Source organism: Puma concolor, chromosome E2, assembly GCF_028749965.1.
Source record: "Puma concolor isolate L17-30 chromosome E2, mPumCon1.1.hap2, whole genome shotgun sequence".
Classification (NCBI taxonomy): domain Eukaryota; kingdom Metazoa; phylum Chordata; class Mammalia; order Carnivora; family Felidae; genus Puma; species Puma concolor.
In genome coordinates this window covers 27,345,684-27,365,442 of record NC_141681.1, presented here as the reverse complement: position 1 = coordinate 27,365,442, position 19,759 = coordinate 27,345,684, and the positions used below count along the sequence as shown (strand labels likewise).

Sequence of the window (19,759 nt, the reverse complement as noted above, 5' to 3'; positions counted from 1 at the left end):
AGTCAGTTCTAGAAGGTAATAAGCAAGACAGCAAACTGTTTTTTCCATTTCAGACCATTTGACCTTTCTACATACAAATTAGAAAACTGACATAGGGATCCTGAACCTATTTCCAGCAGTCTATGCCTGAACAAAACAAAAACTACTATCTAGGTATATGATAACTTTATTCAAAAAAGGAGATTTTCAAGTAAGACAGTCTCTGAATAAAGTACAGCGTCTTAAAGTACACAAACGAAAACAATTACCTCTCTCTCTCTCTCTCTAGCTGTCTTGTTACAAGGGGTGGTGGGGACGACTGTTTTCTGTGATCATGCCCATGCCCCTCTCCTGGTCTCCACTTACCTAAGGTCTATATTCCCACCTCTGAATTCCAAACACATTTTACTGTGGTAAGCCTCTGACTTCTCATCTTAGTTTTACAAAACACTGCTTTCCTGTATAGTTTTCAGTATTACAATACTGGCATATTCTCCCAACCCCCTCAGATGAATAAGTAACACTCACACCTGTCACTCCATAGGTCTCCTAGGTTAAGCCAACACAAAAACCCTGGCCTCCTACAAACAGACCCAGCAGCACGAGGTAGAAAACACTGGACTAAATTCTAATAAAAATTAAAAGTAGGTTCAAATTCTGATCTGATTCCTTAAAATATGATGTTATAAAGCCATTTTTCAGCTTCATGTAAAATAACAATAAAAATTAATCAATTTTCTTGTTCTCTGGGAGTAGACTTTGACTAAAGCCAAGACAAAGGTATGAATAATATTAGCCAATTAACCTAAAATCACTTACTAAAACAAGAGTTGACAAATCATGTAAAATGGCTTAAAACTATAATCTCTAGGTCAATTTCCTCAAGGACTACCTCCCTCCTTTTAAACAAGTATATGAAAGGACTCTAAGCAGGTAGTTAAGAAGGCTGTATTTTTTTTTTTTTTAAGTAATCTCTACACCTAACATGGAGCTTGAACTCACAATCCAGAGAGCAAGAGTCACATGCTCTACTGACTGAAGCAGCCAGCTGCCACAAGCAGGCTGTAGTTTCAAGAAACACTTGTCTTAGTCTTATATGAAACAGCTCTGGCTCATATTAACATTTAGATCAAAGGAACATCTTTATTTATTTTTATCCAAGATTCCCACTCCAAATACTTTATAGAATCAGGCAGGAATTCTTAATAATAATAAAAGATGTCTATACTTCAACAGCATTATCAGGCTTCAGTACCTGATAAAAGCCTTTCATTGAATGAAGCAAAACCACTGCTTAGAAAAGATAATCCAAGAATGACATTTTTTTTCATGACCTATCATTAAGCCGCCTAATGAGCACCAAAAATGTGTATGCTTATAACATGCCAATCATTAAGAAATATTAATGCCAGTCCCAGCAAATCCAAAATCAAATTAAAATAAACTCTCCAACTATTAGATTTTGAGGTATCAGACACACTTACCTCCTGTAAATGATGTGGAAATTGCATAAAGTGACTGATAGAAGCCAAGTGCTGACAATACTGGGGATAGTCCTTCAATCTGCCAATAAAATATTCATTCATTCATTCATTCATTCTTTTCATGTAAGAACAGAAGCAGCACAATTAACAAATTTTTTTCCAAATGCTAGTCTAAGCCACTGTCCTCATGCTACCTTGGAAACACCTTATTTGAAGAGAATGCCAAAGATAAGAACACAGAAGTAGAGAGAAATACTGACGAACTTCACTCTTTTTACATCAGAAAACAGTATCTATGGGGCACCTGTGTGGCTCAGTCAGTTAAGCATCTGACTTTGGTTCAGGTCATGATCTCAGGGTTCGTGAGTTCAAAACCCCCTTTGGATTCACTGTGGTCAGTGCAGAGCCCACTTCAGATCCTCTCTCTCTCTCTCTCTCTCAAAATAAATAAACTTAAAAAAAAAAAAGGAAAAAGAAAGGAAACAGTATCTTTTTTAAAGGTCCTATTTTCAGTTACAATTACAATGAGCCACTAAAACTGCTACCCAGAACAACTCCAAATGTTCATCAAAAAATGGAGAAACAATTCAGAGTTAATCCATACAATGGAATAGTATCCAGCTATGACAAGGAACAAGTACTGAAACATGCAGTAATACAGATTAATTTCAAAAGATGGGTGGTAACTGTAACAAGTTAGACTCACACACACCGTGTACCGGAAAAACTACAGAGAAAGCAGATTAGCAACTGCCAGGGGTCAAAGATGGGGGAAGGTGAACTTGTACAAAGGCAAAACAAGAGAACTGCTTGGGAGTGATACAAATATTCAGTATCTTGATTGTGATAGTAGTTATATAACTGTATAAATTTTGTCAAATTCAAAGAACTGTAATATAAAACAATGACTTGGCCCTCAATAATCAACAAAAAACTATTTCAGTTTATACTTTTCCTACCACTTATTTCATAACTGTAATGAATTGTTTTCACTTCTTCCTCTTCAACTTTATACTGTTAAGATATATATAATGATGAGGCATGGCAAGAACTAGGTTGTAAATGATAGTTATTATTTCTTACACTAAAAAAGAGATGCTTCATAGGAAACCTATTCACTCACCTATTTTTAAATCTATCTAGTGCAGCAATCCCAAAATAATACATTTTGGATCCAAAAGGCTTGCGTAAGGCTTCAAGAACATATCGCAGGGCCAGACCTAGTGCCATATAAGTGACCAGTCCTTTTTCAATTATCCCACCAAACAAGCAGGCAGTTATATGTAACTCTTTATCAGGGTATTGGGGGAAAAACCGATATTCTTCAAATAAGTTCCTCAACATACAGTTAAATACTTCTCGTTCCCTCTTTATGGTAGAGTCTTTAAACCTCTGTAACATTTCTAATACCTAGGAAAAACAAGACAAAAACATTCATAAAGGAAACTATTATGAAAAGCATTCTTCAAAGAGTTCTCAAAGAATTGTTAAAAAGAATAATATAATTTAAAAATAAAATCTTTTTTTTAAAGCAGGGGAGGAAGGCGCCTGTCTGCCTCAGTTGGAAGAACATGCGACTCTTGATTTGGGGGTCATGACTTATAGCCCTGTGTCAGGTGTAGAAAAAATATACTTAAAGTAAAATATTTTCAAAAAGAACTGTTAGGCAAAGCATTTAACAAAACACTTGAGCTTGAGATGAATGTTAAGATCTGAAATGGTACACAGACATAACATAACACTATCAGCTGAATTTCCAAACTCTTTGAAAAGGGCATTTATTTAAGATTTACATAAACCATAACGTATAGGAACATCCTAGACACTCACCTCATCAACAGACATAGTTGGATGTGGTGGATGATTATATATTCTCTGAAAATAGCTGTTTGCTTCATCATCTATCTCTTTACTAAAGTGCTGATTTGCCTCTGGCCACACCTGAGACAAGTCCGCTGTAAGAAACAGAAAGGCAACCCACTGGGCATTTAAGCTCTTTCCCCACTTCCCCATGAGACACACAGAAAGCCAAAGAGAATAATATAGTTTTCATTTTAAGGGAGAAAATGAAGAAATTATTAAGTGGCCAAGGTTCAGTATTCAAGTATTTTAACTACATACAAAAGATTTTAACAAAATTGCCTTACAACTATAGTTCTACCTTAGTATTTTCTTCATCAGGCTTTATCAACCTGTGAAAGTCCACTACATTCAAATTCACAATGCACTTACCCTTAATACCACCTCACTTGACATTAACAAGTCTTTTACTACTTTTTAATAAAAGTGACATCTGGGGCACCTAGGTGGCTCAACTGGTTAAGCATCCGACTTCTTGGTTTTAGCTCAGGTCACTATATCACAAGTTCATGTGATCGAGCCCCGTGTGGGGCTGTGCGCTTACAACACAAAGCCTCCTCGGGATTCTTTCTCTCCCTCTCTCTCTCTCCCCCTCCCCCATTTGCATTCGCTCTCTCCCAACTCTCTCAAAAAAATAAACATTTTTAAAATGTTTTATTTTTTAAAAAATGACATCTAGGAATTATCAATGCATGTGTATGACACACTGATATAAACACAAAGCATGCTACAAAACATTAACATTCAGACAAGTCTTTCACACTAACATTTTCAAGTCAACTGGTATAATTCCAAATCCTGTACAATGACTATTTAGTCCCAACGAGACGGGTATTTATAAGTAAATGATACTTATGTATTTAGAAAGACTTCTGACTTTGAAAATTACCTTACTAAGGAGGTAAAACTTTAAAAGCTGTTTTCTAAGTTACATCATATATATGGTGATATTTATTATATATAATGCTATATAGATCATAAAGCTTTAATCTTAAAATAAACTGCTTTATAAACTACCAACCTCAAAGAAGAATCTGAAATTCTCATGGCTGCTCTTGATTTGTTTAAAAAAACAAAACCAAAAACGAAGACCACCACACCAACACATATTTATAATAGATATAATATTTATATACGTATATTTAAACTGCTAAGTCTTCTTTTTACTGTATTTCTTACTTGTAGACTAATGATCCTAAAGGATGCTACTTCTTATTAACCATCATACTGTTCTAGCAATCTGATCAAAGGTGGAGTGATACCTCAGTTTCTTATTTTAATAAATCAAGTTCATAAATTAATTCCCACTGATCTAGAAGGCACATCAACATACGGCCCTACTAACAATATATTAAAAGAAGTCAACGTTTTTGTCCACATAACTCTGGGCCGTCCATAAATCTAGGAAGAACAAATTGGAAATCTAAAAAGCTTTATGTGCATCAGTCATACTTCACAATCACAGACAACACTACCACTTACAAGGTTTCATCTTACTCTGCTGGAATGTAGGCTGGTTCAGTCCAGAGGTGCCCAGTTTCCTCTGTACAAAAGGGTCGTTATTCACTGCAGGGAGTCCAAGAGCCCCAGTTCCTATACCAGTCAGGCTGCCTGTGCCAAGACCACCTACTAGAAAGAAGGAAGGCAGCCAGAAGTCTTATCATTATTCATATTCTTGAATTTACATCAGAGATACAGGTTCTTATTTTAAAAGTCCGGGTCTTTCTTTAATTCCCTCACAATGTCTATTTAATTTTATAGAGAAACTAAATGAATAAAGAGATGAAAATGGACAATGCCAGAATTTCTTCAGCTTTTTAGAATTATTCATGTATTTATATTAATAAGATATTAATACACAAATCCTTAACTGTACATTCTCATATGTGGTATGATACATAAGGTAGTAAAAGTAAAGGGGAACTGGCTTGCTTCTCCCGATGACTGAAAATCAATTTCTTGCTACTATATTCCAGTTAACATGAGCCAGGAGGCCTTCCCTATTCCTCAACCCTAGCAAACAGAACTTAAGTTAGGACTTTGCTAAGAAGCCTTTACCGAAGAAGTAACTCTGACTTAAATCAACAATCAGGGCTAGAACCATATAACAGCAGTGTTAATTAGGTTACAGAGTCAAAATGCAGATACCTTAAGACAAACAAATTACAGAGGTGGGGGTGAGGGGTGGGGGTGGGATGTGACCGTTACTTCAATAGAAAAGTTCAAAGCTAAAATAATCTGGAAAAAACTGAAAAGGGATTTACCATCACTGTCAAGGTAGGTGAGGTAGAATGAAGCAGAACATATACCTGAATCTCATACATAAAAGATTTTCTTTTTATTATACTAACTGTAATTTATAAAGCTTGCAGAATATGTGATTAGCACACTTGTTACTGTTTATATTATCATTTGGTAATACAGGATCCTTACAATGTGAATGAATTAATATTGTAATAGTATAGTTTTCTCTTTCCAGCTGTGAAGGTTGAAGTAACCTTCACAATTTAAACAGCTTTCATTTTATCACAATGACTCCAAACACCTTACTACACACTAAAGCACAATGAAACTTACAAATGATCTGCACTTCCATCCGCCACCCCACTTACCTGGAAGCTGTGATGAAAGTCCTCCAATACCACTGAATGCAGTTGTCTGGTTTGGGGTTGAAAGGGGTGGAAATGCTTTTGCTGGTGACTGAGGGGTACTGAATGCAGAACCCAAATTTGGAGGAAAACCCTGCATACTCTGGGTGTGAGGGGCAGCTGAACCACCTATACTAAGAGATGCCATTCCACCAAGAGGGTCAATCTAAAGAAAAACATTATAAAAATGTATTAAACATACTTCAAGCACATGCAGATTTATGACATAAGTAAAGAAATCTTTAGCTCTTCATATGCTTAATAAATTACAAAACCCAAGCAATCATGATAACTAAATCCCGACATCAAGTCAAGTGTGCCAGACATTGTTCTTACTATATCACAGAGAAGGTTTAAAGAGTTATTAGCCTCCGCCAAAGTACCAGAGCCATAATGTGAGGGATAAGGAACTTCAAGAGTTAATGTTTAAGACGAACTGCCCTGCAGCCATAGCACTAAACACACAGGACAACTGTTACATTAGGTCTTTAAAATTTCCAACAAGCCCCTTTACAACAGAAACAATCTCTCGAAGTACATTATTTAACTTCCAACACAATAAAAGCTTAGCAATTAGAAATAAATCTTCCAGTCAAAACAAATAAATCTACTCAAAATTTGAGGATCTTAAGGGTTGGAGGAGATCAGCTCTAATTTAAAGCAAACAAAAAACAAGGTATGCTATTCACCAAAACATCTTTTAAAATATCTAATAACTGCACTTCCGAGCTCCTTGGTTCGTGGCATTATTTCAGACCTTTATGACTACAGAAATGGTACATAAATGCCTTTCATAAAGCAGCCATTGAAGAATTACTAAACATTCTTTTTTTCTTAAACCCCAATCTGCCAATCAATGCAGATGAAAACAGAAGTGGAGTATGTTGCTCCCAGAGAGAAGGGGGGTGGTTGGTGTCAGGGAGTAACTTAAATGTACCTTGTTTTTAAAAGAGCAGTTCAGTTGAGAGCTGAAGAGCCCCAGTTATAACAAGTCCTTATGCTCTAGCACTGTTGCTTGGCCCGTGAAGCTACAAACAAGACACATCAGGTTCAAAGGCAGTGCTTATTTCTCAAGTCTAAGTTATTCTTATTTTAAAAAGAAGCCCTTACCATTTACCTAAAGAAGCTGTTTTGTCTCTTTTCCTCTCAGAGACAGGTTCTATTTAATGATTAAAGTCTATCCTCAACTACGTTGCCTATTTATAGATCTCCTTTAAAATGTAATAGTGGATGCTAGACATGCAGGTGTCTAAAAGGTAATAAATAAACTCAGACAAATTTTCCTTTGAGTAGATTGCTTATGATGTAGAAGTTTATTCTATTCCAAGTCTATGAACAAATGCAGACATACCAGTTGTAGCATTCACTTACCTGAACAGGAGAAATGGCATCTAAGCTGCTAGCACTAGGAGGGCGTCCTTTTGGCATAACTCCAGGTGGTGGCTGTCTGGCTTTATTCATAACATTACTGCAATTGGCTACCATGGTGAGGATGGTTTCTGATAACTCCTGAGAAACACTCCTAAAGACAGAAGAGTGAAAAATATCACTTGCTACTCCTTGGAACACCTAAATAAACAAACCTGATTTTCTAATAAAGAAAACCTGCTAGAACATATGGCTACATTTCCACCATACCCCAACGTCTTTGTATCCATCACTAATCACTAGGATTTTCTGAGCACGGCTCTCTCTTGGAGATCTTTAATTACTTTTTTTTAAATTCTATTTTAGAGATAGAGTGCACATGCACAAGTGGGGAAGAGGGATGGAGGGGGAGGAGGAGAGAGAATCCTAAGCAGGCTCCATGCTCATCATGGAGCCTGATGTGGGACTTGATCTGATGACCTTGGGATCATGACCTGAGATCAAATCAAGATTTGGACACTTAACCAATTAAGCCACCCAGGTGCCCCAAAGATATCTAATATATACCTCTGAAACTAAACCTTGTGTACAGTGCAACTAATAACTTTTAAATGTTTTTTTTTTTTAAGTTTATTTTTTGAGAGAGAAAGCATACATGTGTGCGTGGGAAGGGCAGAAAGAGGAGGAGAGAATCTTAATCAAGCCCCTTGCACTGGGGTGGGGCCCTACAAAGAGGCTCCAACTCAGAAACCATGAGATCATAACCTGAGCCAAAACCAAGAGTTAGAGACTTAATCAATGGAGTCAACCCAGGCACCCCATTTAATGTAGTTTTAGGTTTTCTTTTTCTAAGTGTGACTACTTTTACTTCTTGATGCCAATAGTAAAGATTTCAAATTCAGAGATAGCTAATGACATGAATCCTTTCAGATTTTAAAATATTAAAAGCTGGGTATATTAGATTGATAAAATATGGTTAATTAAAATATTCCATATTATTCTGGAAAAACTTTCTTATATTTCACACAATTTCAAACTTAGAAGAGGCTAACTAATATTATAACAAACTCCCATAAATGTTTCACCCACCAGTTAGTTACATTTTGCCCTATTTGTTTAGCCATTCTTTCTACTGTCTCCTCCGTGAAGTTTTTAAGGTTAGATACATCACATATCTTTTATTCCTAAATACTTCACTAGGTATTTCCTAAGAACAAGGACATTTTCTTACACAACCATGTAAAATAATAAAAATAAGAAAATTTAACGCAGATAAAATCAAACAGGCCATGTTAAAATTATATCAATTGTTGGGGGTGCCTGGGTGGCATAGTCGGTTAGGCATCCAACTTCAGCTCAGGTCGTGATCTCACAGTTCCTGAGTTCGAACCCCACGTCCGGCTCTGTGCTGACAGCTCAGAGCCTGGAGCCCGCTTCGGATACTGTGTCTCCCTCTCTCTGTGCCCCTCCCCCACTCACACTCTGTCTCTCGCTCTCTGAAAAAGATTTAAAAAAAAAAAATGTAAAAAGAATTATATGAATTGTTCCAATTATGTACTTCACTGCTACTTTACCCTTGGATAATGATCCAATACACTGCACTGAGCTGTCACCTCTTTAGTTTCTTCCATTTTTTTAATGTTTATGTTAGAGAGAGAGAGAGAGAGAGAGAGAGAGAGAGAGAGAGAGAGAACGCGCACGTGCACGCGCATGAGCGAGCATGCATGCATGCATGCATGCAAGCATGGGAGGGGCAGAGAGAGAGGGAAACACAGAATCTGAAGCAGACTCCAGGCTCCGAGCTGACAACAGCAACCCCAATGCAGGGCTCAAACTCACAAACTGTGAGATCATTACCTGAGCCGAAGTCGAACACTTAACCGACTGAGCCACCCAGGCGACCCTAATTTCTTTAAACTGGAAAAAATTCATCAGCTGTTACTTGTCTTCTTCAAGTTGATTTTTTTTTAAATATGTATTTTATACAATGTCCCTTACTTTGAGTTTGTCTGATATTTTAGATACATTTATGGCAGGACTACCACAGTAGTTACATCGTATTCTTCTCAGTGCATTATTTTTTCAAGTAATTATATGCCCAACATGGGGTTCAAACTAACAAACTTGAAATCAAGAGTCGCATGCTCTAATGAATGAGCTAGCCAGGTGCCCTTCATGTTTTGTTATGAGGCATATTATACAAAGAGCTGGTGATCACTTTGATCAAAGAATTAATGTGGCATTTGCCAGTTTTCTCAGTAAAATATTACTACTTTTCCCTTTGTTAATTTGTGGGGAGACACTCTAAAACTAGCTGACTGTCCTGCTCCTGAAACATTCACTCACTACTTTTAGCATCCACTAAATTTTGTAACTCCATCATAATTACTTATTTATTAATTGGAAGAACTTTCCTTCTTTGGCATTTATTTTTTATCAGTATCGCTTCTAAAAACTTTACACGAATTATTTCATTAAATTCTTCAAGAAAACAGGTACTTCTAATCAACAAAAGAAACTGAAATCCAAGTCAGGTAAACTACCTCCCTACACACACACAAAAAACCATTTTATCCAATTTCAATATGCCCTTAAATTTACAGTATTTTAATTCCAGGTAGATTAAAATATACAAATGTGAGAGTCAAAACTCTAGACTTTAAATTTTAGAACATTAAGAACTTAGCAGGGTTTCTCAAATGTTGTACTATTAGCACTTTGGACTTTGTTCTGTTGTTTCTATCGTGCACTGTAAAATGTTTACCAGCATCCCTGGCCTTTACCCAGGAGGTGCCAACAGCACACTTGTCTCTGGTTATAACAATCAATAATACTGTCTTATGACTCTAAGGAAGCAAAATATTCCTTGATTGAGTACACTGAGTTAGGGATATACATGTGTAAATTTTTAAAAAATAAGGCAAGGCAAAATAAAATTCAAGATCTGTGTGGGAGACGGAAGAAAACAGGACTGGAGAGGAAGACAAAGAAAGATAGCTTCAAAAATGTTACAGTTGAAGCTGCAGAATAGACTCACACCTGTTATTATACTTCAGAACTTACAAAAAAAATACATAGTACATAAGCAAAAATGGTGTAGTAAAGACCTCCATATATTCTCTCCCCTATAAAAGTAACTAAAAAAGTGGCAAAAATTGTCACAATCAACTTTATCAAAACACTGGAGACTAACGGCTTACAACAATCCAGGAATTTTTACTCTAGAAAGAAAACTAAACCTTGGTAATAAAAGCTTTCTGCAATCTTAAATTACTTTATTCCCAGCCCCCTCTCAAGCTGCAAAGCTGCCTTGAGAACTAATAGTTTACAATCTCAGAGAAAACCAGCATCCTGACAGCCATGGGAGAGGGCTCGGAAGTGGCTTGAGGCATCTGCAAAGCCTCATTCTTAGAGAATTGCCATTATTTCACCAGAGGATTCCCTGTGAGACCACAATGGCAAGATTATCTTTATCTGATTTAATAGCTGGCCAACTGCAAATAGCGTTTTCCTCTTGAGGTATCTGAAGGAAATATTTAAAGGTAATTGTTTTAATTTTCTGGCTTCCTGGGATAGAAGATAACAGTCTGAGCAAACAATAGGTTACCCAAAAAGCTTAAAAGGAAAATTTGGGAATAAAATTCCCATGGATAGAACTGTGAAAAACACTCATTTTCCCAGGGAACCAAGAAGTCCTCAGACAGGTGTAGAGTGCTGCCAATACCTAAATCTGTAATATTCCCCTGAAAGACCTAAAAAGAACCAAGCTCTCACTTGAAGTTGACATTTAGGCTCTAAGAAGAAAATAAAGGTTAACAAGTTGTCAAGTAATTGACTTAGCTGACCACAAGGCTACCCAGAGACTTCAGTGGCCAAACATGACAAAAAAAAGACTACTACAAAGGCACCTCACTGGTCAGTTGGTAGACCATGAGACTCCTGATCTCAGGGTTGTGAGTTAGAGCCCCACATTGGGTAAAGAGATTACTTAAAAATAAAATCTGAGGGGTGTCTGGGTGGCTCACTAAGGGTACAACTTGGCTCAGGTCATGATCTCACGGTTCACAAGTTCAAGCCCCGTATAGAGTTCTGTGCGGACATCTCAGAGCCTGGAGCCTACTTCAGATTCTGTGTCTCCATCTCTCTCTCTCTGCCCCTCCCTGCCCTTGTTCTCTATCTCTCAAAATAACTTAAAAAAAAAAAAAAATCGGCAACAAAATAAAGCCAGGTAATTCCCAAACACGTAAAAATTAAACAACCTATTCTTATGGGTCGCAGGAAATTACAAAATACTTTCAGGTGAAAATGAAAACACAAAATACCAAACTTAAAGCATTTCATAGGTGGAAATTCAAAGCCATAAATAAACACCCCAATTAAACAGGAACAATATCAAGTGAAAAACCAAACTTTCCACCTTAATCAGGTTTAAAATGTTCAAACCAAATTCAAAATAAGGAAGGAAAATAATAAAGTTGACAGTTGGAATAAATGAAATGGAAAATAGAAAAACAAGAGAAAAACAAAACAGAAAGTTGCTTCTCTGAAAAGGTCAACAAACTTGACATACGTTTATCCAAAATGACAAGAAATGGGTAGGGGAAAAGGGAGAAGAGATTCAAATACTAAAACCAGGAAGTGAAAGACAGGACTATTACTACCAACCTTAGAGAAATGAAGATGATAAGGATATAGTATGTAAGAACGGTATGCCAACAAGTTAGATAACCTAGGTGAAATGGACAAATTCATAGACAAACTGCTAACACTGATCCAAGTGGGGGAAAAAAAAGAAAATATGCATAGATACATAACAAGATATTGAATTAGTAATTAAAAACTACCACAAGAAAAAGCCTAACACCAGATGGATTCACTGCTAAATCCTATGAAACATCTAAAGAACTGTTACCAATCTTTCTCACAAAAATTAAGAGTTAAGAACACTTTACCAATTCATTGTATGAATCCAAGATTACCCTGATAATCAAAACCAGACAAAAACAACACAAGAAAACTACAAAACAATATCCCTTAGGAATATAGATACAAAAATGCTCACCAAATACTAGCAAATTGAATTCAGCAGCATATAAAAAGTATACATACACAAAGACTGAAGTGAAATTTATCCCAGGAATGCAGTAATTTTTAACATCCAAATTTCTATTAACATACTACAACAGAATAAAAAACAAAAACAAGATCTTCTCAAGAAAGGTAGACCAAAGTATCTGACAAAACACCTTAATGATAAAACATGCAACTAACTAGAATTAAAGGTAAGGAAACCTCAACTGGAAGGGTATCTACGGAAACCCACAGCTAACATCACACTTGATGGTGAATAAGGAATACTTTCCTTATAAATTCAAGAACAAGACAAGAGTGTCTGCTCTTGCCATTTCTATTCAACATTAGACTGAGGTTTACACTAGAGAAAATAAGAAAAAGATGGGAAAGGAAGAAATAAAATTCTATTTGCATATGACATGCCTTGTACAAAATATTTAACAATAAATACAATAAAACAAGTGTAAGACTTAAACACTGAAAATGAAAACATTCCTGAAATGAATTAAAGACCTGAAAACATCTCAGATTCATGAATCAAAATACTTAGTATTTTTTTTAATTTTTTTTTTTAACATTTATTTATTTTTGAGACAGAGACAGAGCATGAATGGGGGGAGGGCCAGAGAGAGAGGGAGACACAGAATCTGAAGCAGGCTCCAGGCTCTGAGCTGTCAGCACAAAGCCTGATGCGGGGCTCAAACTCACGGACCGTGAGATCGTGACCTGAGCGAAGTCGGACGCTCAACCGACTGAGCCACCCAGGCGCCCCATAAATACTTAGTATTTTAAGATGGCAATATTCCCCCAAAATGATGTAAAGATTCAACATTATCCCAGTGGGCTTCTTCATAACTTCACAAAAATCAACAAGCTGATCCTAAAATTCACATGGCAATGCAAGGGACCCAGAACAGCCAAAACAATACTAAAAAAAGAACAAAGTTGGAGGACTCATATTTCCCAATTTCAAATCTCACTGAAAACCTATGGTACTGGCATAAGGATAGACATATACAGAACGAAGAATCCAGAAATAAAACCCATACATTATGGGTAACTTATTTTCCAAAAGACCATTTAAAAGAAAGACCAGTCTCTTCAAATGGTGTTGGGATGATTGAACTTCCTATGCAAAACAATGAAACTGGACCCCACCTCACATTATACAAAAAAGAAAAAAAAATAAAAATAATAATCCATTCAAATGGAAAGAATAATGTATTTTGAGTATTGTACTCTAAACTTAAAACCACTGGATTATCTAAACTGCTGTCACTTACACTCATTCAACCCTTATTTTCCAAAACAAGTTATTCATAATCTAATTCCAGTACTAAACAGTCATATTTAAGCATGCTCTTCTTACCCTGCACAAGCTTGTAAACAGGCCAACATTGTTGCCAGAGTTTCTGGAGGAAGTTGAGCACTTTTGGGCTGATCTTTCTCTGGGGCAAGTCCACCCAAAATAGAAGGGCACCGTCTCTTTAAAAAAGTCATACATGCCTGGATAAAAGGCTCCTGGAAAATATAAAGTTTCTTGGTGTATCAGATATTGATCTTAATCGCTTTCAGATTTAAGATAAACTGCTTTCAGCTTAAAGACAGTATGACTAAAATCCACAATATAACATTCCACTGCCATTTAAAAAGGTTGTTCATTAAGCTATTTTAGGCATCAAAATTTAAGAGAAGTAACAAATGGGACAAATCCTGCTTACTCCATGCTCTCGAATTTTATCTGTGAGCCACTTGTCAAGTTTGAGGTATTCACGACGCGAAGCAAGTGCAGCAAGGTCAATAACAAAGGCAAATGGAGTACCATTTAGCAGCATTGACAAGGCCTAAAGCAAAAGAATATCAGAAACTGTAAGTCAAGCAATTAGGTATCTTTCTATCACTCTGTCCTATTTTGTTTCCTGCTTTTATTTTCACAAACAAGTCTAAATAAAACATTGCTAATATTTTCTTGGTCATATTTTTGCTAAAACTTACTACAATTCAGTGCTGATTTAGTTCTTACTTAAAATAAGATCACATTTCAAAGGTGGACATATGACTTGACCTCCAAAATAAACTTTACCCTGTGTTTCTTAAAATAACTAAACCTAAATCAGAGCATATGATGCATGAAAAAGTATCCTTACTCCGTTTTTAAAAATCTAAAGTCGGGCTTATTCTAACCTAAACACAACTGCAATATCAGTACTATGCACCTACTGGTCAAAGACATCAAGAATCAGACACTATTTGTGAAAAGATTCCATTAATGTTAATGAAATCTGCAAAGGGTGTAAAACCCAACCACTTTCTCCACAAATTGTATCTCACAGATCTACATCTGAGGCCAGTTATCACTTGCTTTAAAATAGCCTTGCAACTACTATAGAAGACCAAACAAAATTCAGTCAAATGTAAACAATGAAAACATTTCTTACGTTTCCAAAACCACTGTTTCAATCCCTGTCTACTTACAATGCAAAACTATAAAGCTCAACATAAGCTACCTAAGAGCTAGTTATATTTGAATTATCCCTAAGGTATCTAGATAACATAAAAAGTCTGTTTTATCATTAATAAATAAAAATATCAGCCTGTCCCTCCGAGCTCACCTTCAAGTCCTGGGCCACATCAAGTATTCGAGACAATTTGGCCTGGTCATACTGCTCCCCTCGCATGTACCATTCTGCCATTGCATGCATGATAAGTTGGCGGATTGAGGGAGACTGTCCCTAAGAAAACAGGGGTTACATATCAATAATGCTAAACGTTTTCACAGGCACTACCATGAATGCCCAGCTAATTTTACTTGTTATATTTACAAAAAATTGAGGTGCATCAGTTCAAGCCTCAAGCAGTGACTGCAGTGACATTCTTTATAGGAAAGTCAAGTTATTTCCACATCTTCCAAATGAAAGCCTGTTCCTAAACCTTGGGTCATACAGTCATTCAATAAATGTACTTCTCCTATAAAACATAGGCCAAGGGGCGCCTGGGTGGCGCAGTCGGTTAAGCGTCCGACTTCAGCCAGGTCACGATCTCGCGGTCCGTGAGTTCGAGCCCCGCGTCAGGCTCTGGGCTGATGGCTCAGAACCTGGAGCCTGTTTCCAATTCTGTGTCTCCCTCTCTCTCTGCCCCTCCCCCGTTCATGCTCTGTCTCTCTCTGTCCCAAAAATAAATAAACGTTGAAAAAAAATTTTTAAAAAAAAAAAAAAAACATAGGCCAATACATTTTCAAACAGATTATGGTGTGAACATGAGGGCACATGAAATTTAATTCCTTACTAAGTTATAAATTACTAGTCTATAGATTTTAAAAAGTAGTTTAAGGTAATCATTTCTCACGCTGCAGTGTAGTGTTCAATCAGTATTTCTGGGAATGGTACTTGTACATTCTAAATCTACCTATTTTAACAAATAAGAATGTTCCTTTTTTTTTTTGGTGATTGTTCAATTTCCTTTTTGTCCAGAAAACATCCTAGCTTTGAGAACTGATCTAAAGTTTTGCAGCTGAATGAAACCAACAGTCGTAGTTCAGCAATCAATTCTCATGGAAGCAATGGCAAGGCTAGCACTGTATCTAAATCACTTTCCAGTAACTGTCTTGAGGCAACAGCAGGTTCAGGTGAAACAAGTATTCAACAAGAAGTGAGGAGATGCAGCTCCTTTCTACCTGCCCTTTGTACCTTATAGCTGTGGTGAGAAAGACCTAAAAAGGTCTGGGCAGCAAACCTTGTAAATGGCTGCTAAACATTCTGTCAACTGTAAGTTTACCATGTAAGTTGAGTCCCTAGAAATGGAGGGCTGACTGACAGCATGGAACTAAAGCTAACATTTTTCATTCATATATAAATAAATACAAATTTCATTTGTAAACTACACTGAGAATGAAAATGGTTAAAGGAAAAAAAAAAAACAAAAAAAAAAAAACAAAAAAAAACCCAGCCAGCCAGAAAAGAAACTTGATGTAAAGTAGTTGATGACTGCTTTTCTACCCGCCTAAGCTTCTCCATTTGTTATTATTAAAAATACAGGCTAGTGGGAGCGGGGGGAGGTGCAATGGACAAGAAAATATTTACTTGTTATAAATTAGGGAAGGAAAGCAGCACAGGACTTAAAAGTCACTGCAGGAGAAACTAAAATAAAATTTAGATGCTGAATTTAGATAAAATAGAAAATGTCAAATTGACCTGTGATCTTCTCCCATTTACAGTTTAAAAGTGACAGGAGTACCTTCTGCTTCCATGATAAATAATTAAGCTCATTACTGTTACCAAATCATAGTGGTGCCCTAGTAGTATGGAGCTTTCATGATATTGATTTTTTAACTGCCTTCTTATTCTTTAAAGTTTTATACTTTAACACCCACATGATGCTAAAAGATAAAATAGGCTTCATGAAAGTGCAACTTTTCCAAAGTGTCATATTCAAGATTGACAATTTAGTTTGAACATCTTCCACAGAATGTCAAATATTAAGACAAAGAAATATTCATGTCTTACCTGCCCATGCCACGCATAGTGCAAAATAATAGCAGAGTTAGGATGGTTTCCGAGGAAAATTGGCATCAGAGTGGAGATGAGCTCATGGCGCAAGGTGTGCCAAGAGGTGTTGATCTGTAGTAAGGCCAATACCAGCATGTCTGGACAGTGTTTAATAGGGAAGCTGAAGAGCTGTTTAACTTGCTCATATTGCCCCACCTCTGCAAGCCTCAGAAGAGATTCAATCAAATCCAAGCTCTTCCTAACAAGAATGGAAGTAAGATACTCTGTCAATGAAAACGTAAGTATACAAAAATCCATTTTCCAAATAAGTCATACCAACTATCATGACAAAACTGAGGGGTCATCTATTAATATTTGAAAAATATTTAAACTAGTGTTCATATTAAAATTATATACTAGTATATCACACTAATTTCAGAGATAGTCCAAGTTGACAGTAAGTGGAGAGGCAACACTACAGACCACTGACATAATCATGGATCCTTCTTATCAAGGAGGTATCATTGAAGATTTTTGTGATTAGCGTGTAAAATAGAAGCAAACAACATCACAGAGTTTAGAAATGCTCGAAAATGGAAAATACAAACATTGACCTAATTTATACACTGAAAAATGTTACACAAAAATACAGGCTGGACGCTTACTTTGATAATGAAAAGGTATAACTTCAGTGCCCCCCTGATATCACCCAAGTTCAGAGGTCCACACATCCCATATGCATTATTCTTGCCCCAAGAAGCTGAAAGTGGTTGACTTTAATCAAACATCAAAATTTTACTCTACCCATAGTGCATAAAAACTATGGAGACAGAGATCAAACTAAATGCCATCAGGAAACATATATCCCATACTATGGGGTATTCTAAAGGAGAAATGATCCGATTACTTCATCAAATCAATGGCAAAAGTTATATTTATTTCTAAAGTTTATTTCTGAGAGAGAGTAGGGGGAGGCAGAGGATCCAAACACAGCCTCAGCACTGACACCAGCAAGCCCAAAGCAGGGCTCGAACTCACAAACCATGAGATCATGTCCTGAGCCAAAGTCAGACACTCAACTAAGCATCCCAGTCACCCCTAAAAGTTATTATTTTAAAAAAGAAGAGAAAAGGAAGACTTACAGAATAAACTATATGAACCCTGTCTGGACTCTTACTCATACAAACTGTTAAAAGACAATTTTGAGACAGACTTGAATGTACAGCTATGTTAAGGAACTGTTAAATTTAATATGACATTTTAGTTTCACAAAATAAATACTGCTATATACATTAGACTTAACAGAAAAAAAAAAAATCAATCAAGCCTACAGATACAATTTTGCTAGCACCTGGGAAAAGGATACACTTTCTTTTTAAGATTCATTATTTTTGAGAGAAAGAGAGAATCCCAACCAGGCTCCGTGCATTCAGCACAGAGCCCGATACAGGGCTCAAACTCACAAACCATGAGATCATGATCCAAGCCAAAATCAAGGTTGTATGCTCAACCAACTGAGCCATCCAGGCGCCCCAAGGACACATTTTAGAACAAACTACTGCTTGGGGTCAATCTTTCAGAACAGGGATCAGCAAACTGCACCCACAGACCAACCTCACCCACTGCCTATTTCACTGAATGTTTTCTGAGAGAGCTACATCTGTATTTATACTGTGCTACAATAAAGAGCTTAAGTACTTGCTACTGGAGACTATATGGTCAGAAAACCCAGATGTTAACTAAACCTTCACAGGAAAAGTTTACCATCTCTTCTTGACTTTAGAAGAACTGGAAATATCAAAAGGGCTTTAAACTGCCCTAAAAAACACACCCATAGCACTCAAAATGCAGAGGATCATCTGTTCCGTGTCAGAAAAGGATCTCAGAAAACTACAGTTAGGAAGAAGAGATAAGAAACATAAAGTAGTTACCTTTGGGGAGCAATCAAGCCCATGTCCCCTCTGTTGAGTGAGTGTGTGAGAGCGTGTTAGAGTGTTTGAGAGAAGGGGGGGGCGGGGGGGGCAGGGAGGGAGGGAGGGAGGGAGAGAGGGAGAGAGGGAGAGGGAGGGGGGGAGAGAGAGAGAGAGAGAGAGCGCGCGCACGCGCGTGCGTGCGTGTGTGTGTGTGTATTTCAACAGTAATGGAAGTACTTTCACCATCCTTACCTCATATTCCTAGAGAGGAGTGACTTGAGTTCCAGGAGAAATGTACTGGGCCAAAGTCTGATTCTCCCTCAGAAATTAGGAATTGGAACTCAAATAAACTAGGTAATTTAGCTGAAAGGATTAGAATGGATGGTTTGGCCAACTTGAGCTACTTACAAAGGAAAGAAAGCAAGTAAATCTGTAGGCAGAAGAAAAGGATCTAATCTAAAGGAGAAGTACAAACCTCTTTTCCAATATTTGACAGTTTCAGAGAATACCCAGTGGCAGACCTTAGAGAGGAAAAAATGTAACTATCTAGTGCCAATGGGACTAAAATTAGATTTTTATCCATTAACACCCATCTAAAAATTTAAAGTCAGTTCACTAAGAATACCGTTTCAGTAAAACCTTTTAACTATGTAGTTGCTCCCTATTAATTTTCTACTGCAAAAAAGCACAAGTTATCCTTTCAAGAAACGCTAGAGGAGAGTGTTTACCATGTGGCAATTTCTCGATTGTCATCCTCTGGTGGTGCTTTCAGAATATCAGTGGCAACCGTATGACAGGGATAGTCAGCAAAACAGAAGATCTCTGGATTTATAAGGGAATGCTGAATAAAAGAGAGCTGGAACAAGAGGAAAAAAGTCCTTACCACCATAAATGACTGCAAATGCTATGAAAATCTGAAACATTTTCATTCAGCTAATCTCAATCTTAAG

At 36.8% G+C, this 19,759-nt stretch overlaps 1 protein-coding gene and 1 non-coding gene across 8 annotated transcripts in view; both read right to left on the bottom strand.

Moving 5' to 3' along the window:
• CNOT1 (CCR4-NOT transcription complex subunit 1) overlaps positions 1-19,759 on the bottom strand; it is a 105,215-nt gene that overhangs the window by 28,270 nt on the left and 57,186 nt on the right. For 3 of the 7 annotated variants that reach the window (XM_025920769.2, XM_025920770.2, XM_086689292.1), the window contains exons 12-22: positions 19,538-19,665; positions 16,915-17,155; positions 15,025-15,144; positions 14,134-14,256; positions 13,782-13,933; positions 7,343-7,493; positions 5,936-6,137; positions 4,806-4,952; positions 3,294-3,418; positions 2,587-2,873; positions 1,464-1,542 (exon numbers count right to left, since the gene is read on the bottom strand). In XM_025920769.2, the coding sequence (XP_025776554.1) occupies positions 1,464-1,542; positions 2,587-2,873; positions 3,294-3,418; positions 4,806-4,952; positions 5,936-6,137; positions 7,343-7,493; positions 13,782-13,933; positions 14,134-14,256; positions 15,025-15,144; positions 16,915-17,155; positions 19,538-19,665 (1,755 nt within the window). The remainder of the gene's footprint in view (positions 1-1,463; positions 1,543-2,586; positions 2,874-3,293; positions 3,419-4,805; positions 4,953-5,935; positions 6,138-7,342; positions 7,494-13,781; positions 13,934-14,133; positions 14,257-15,024; positions 15,145-16,914; positions 17,156-19,537; positions 19,666-19,759) is intronic. The other 4 variants (XM_086689290.1, XM_025920771.2, XM_086689289.1 and 1 more) reach the window with 2 other exon arrangements.
• Positions 6,901-7,036, bottom strand: LOC112857616 (small nucleolar RNA SNORA50). Its single transcript, XR_003223342.1, has one exon. It is a non-coding gene; the product is annotated as a small nucleolar RNA SNORA50 (small nucleolar RNA).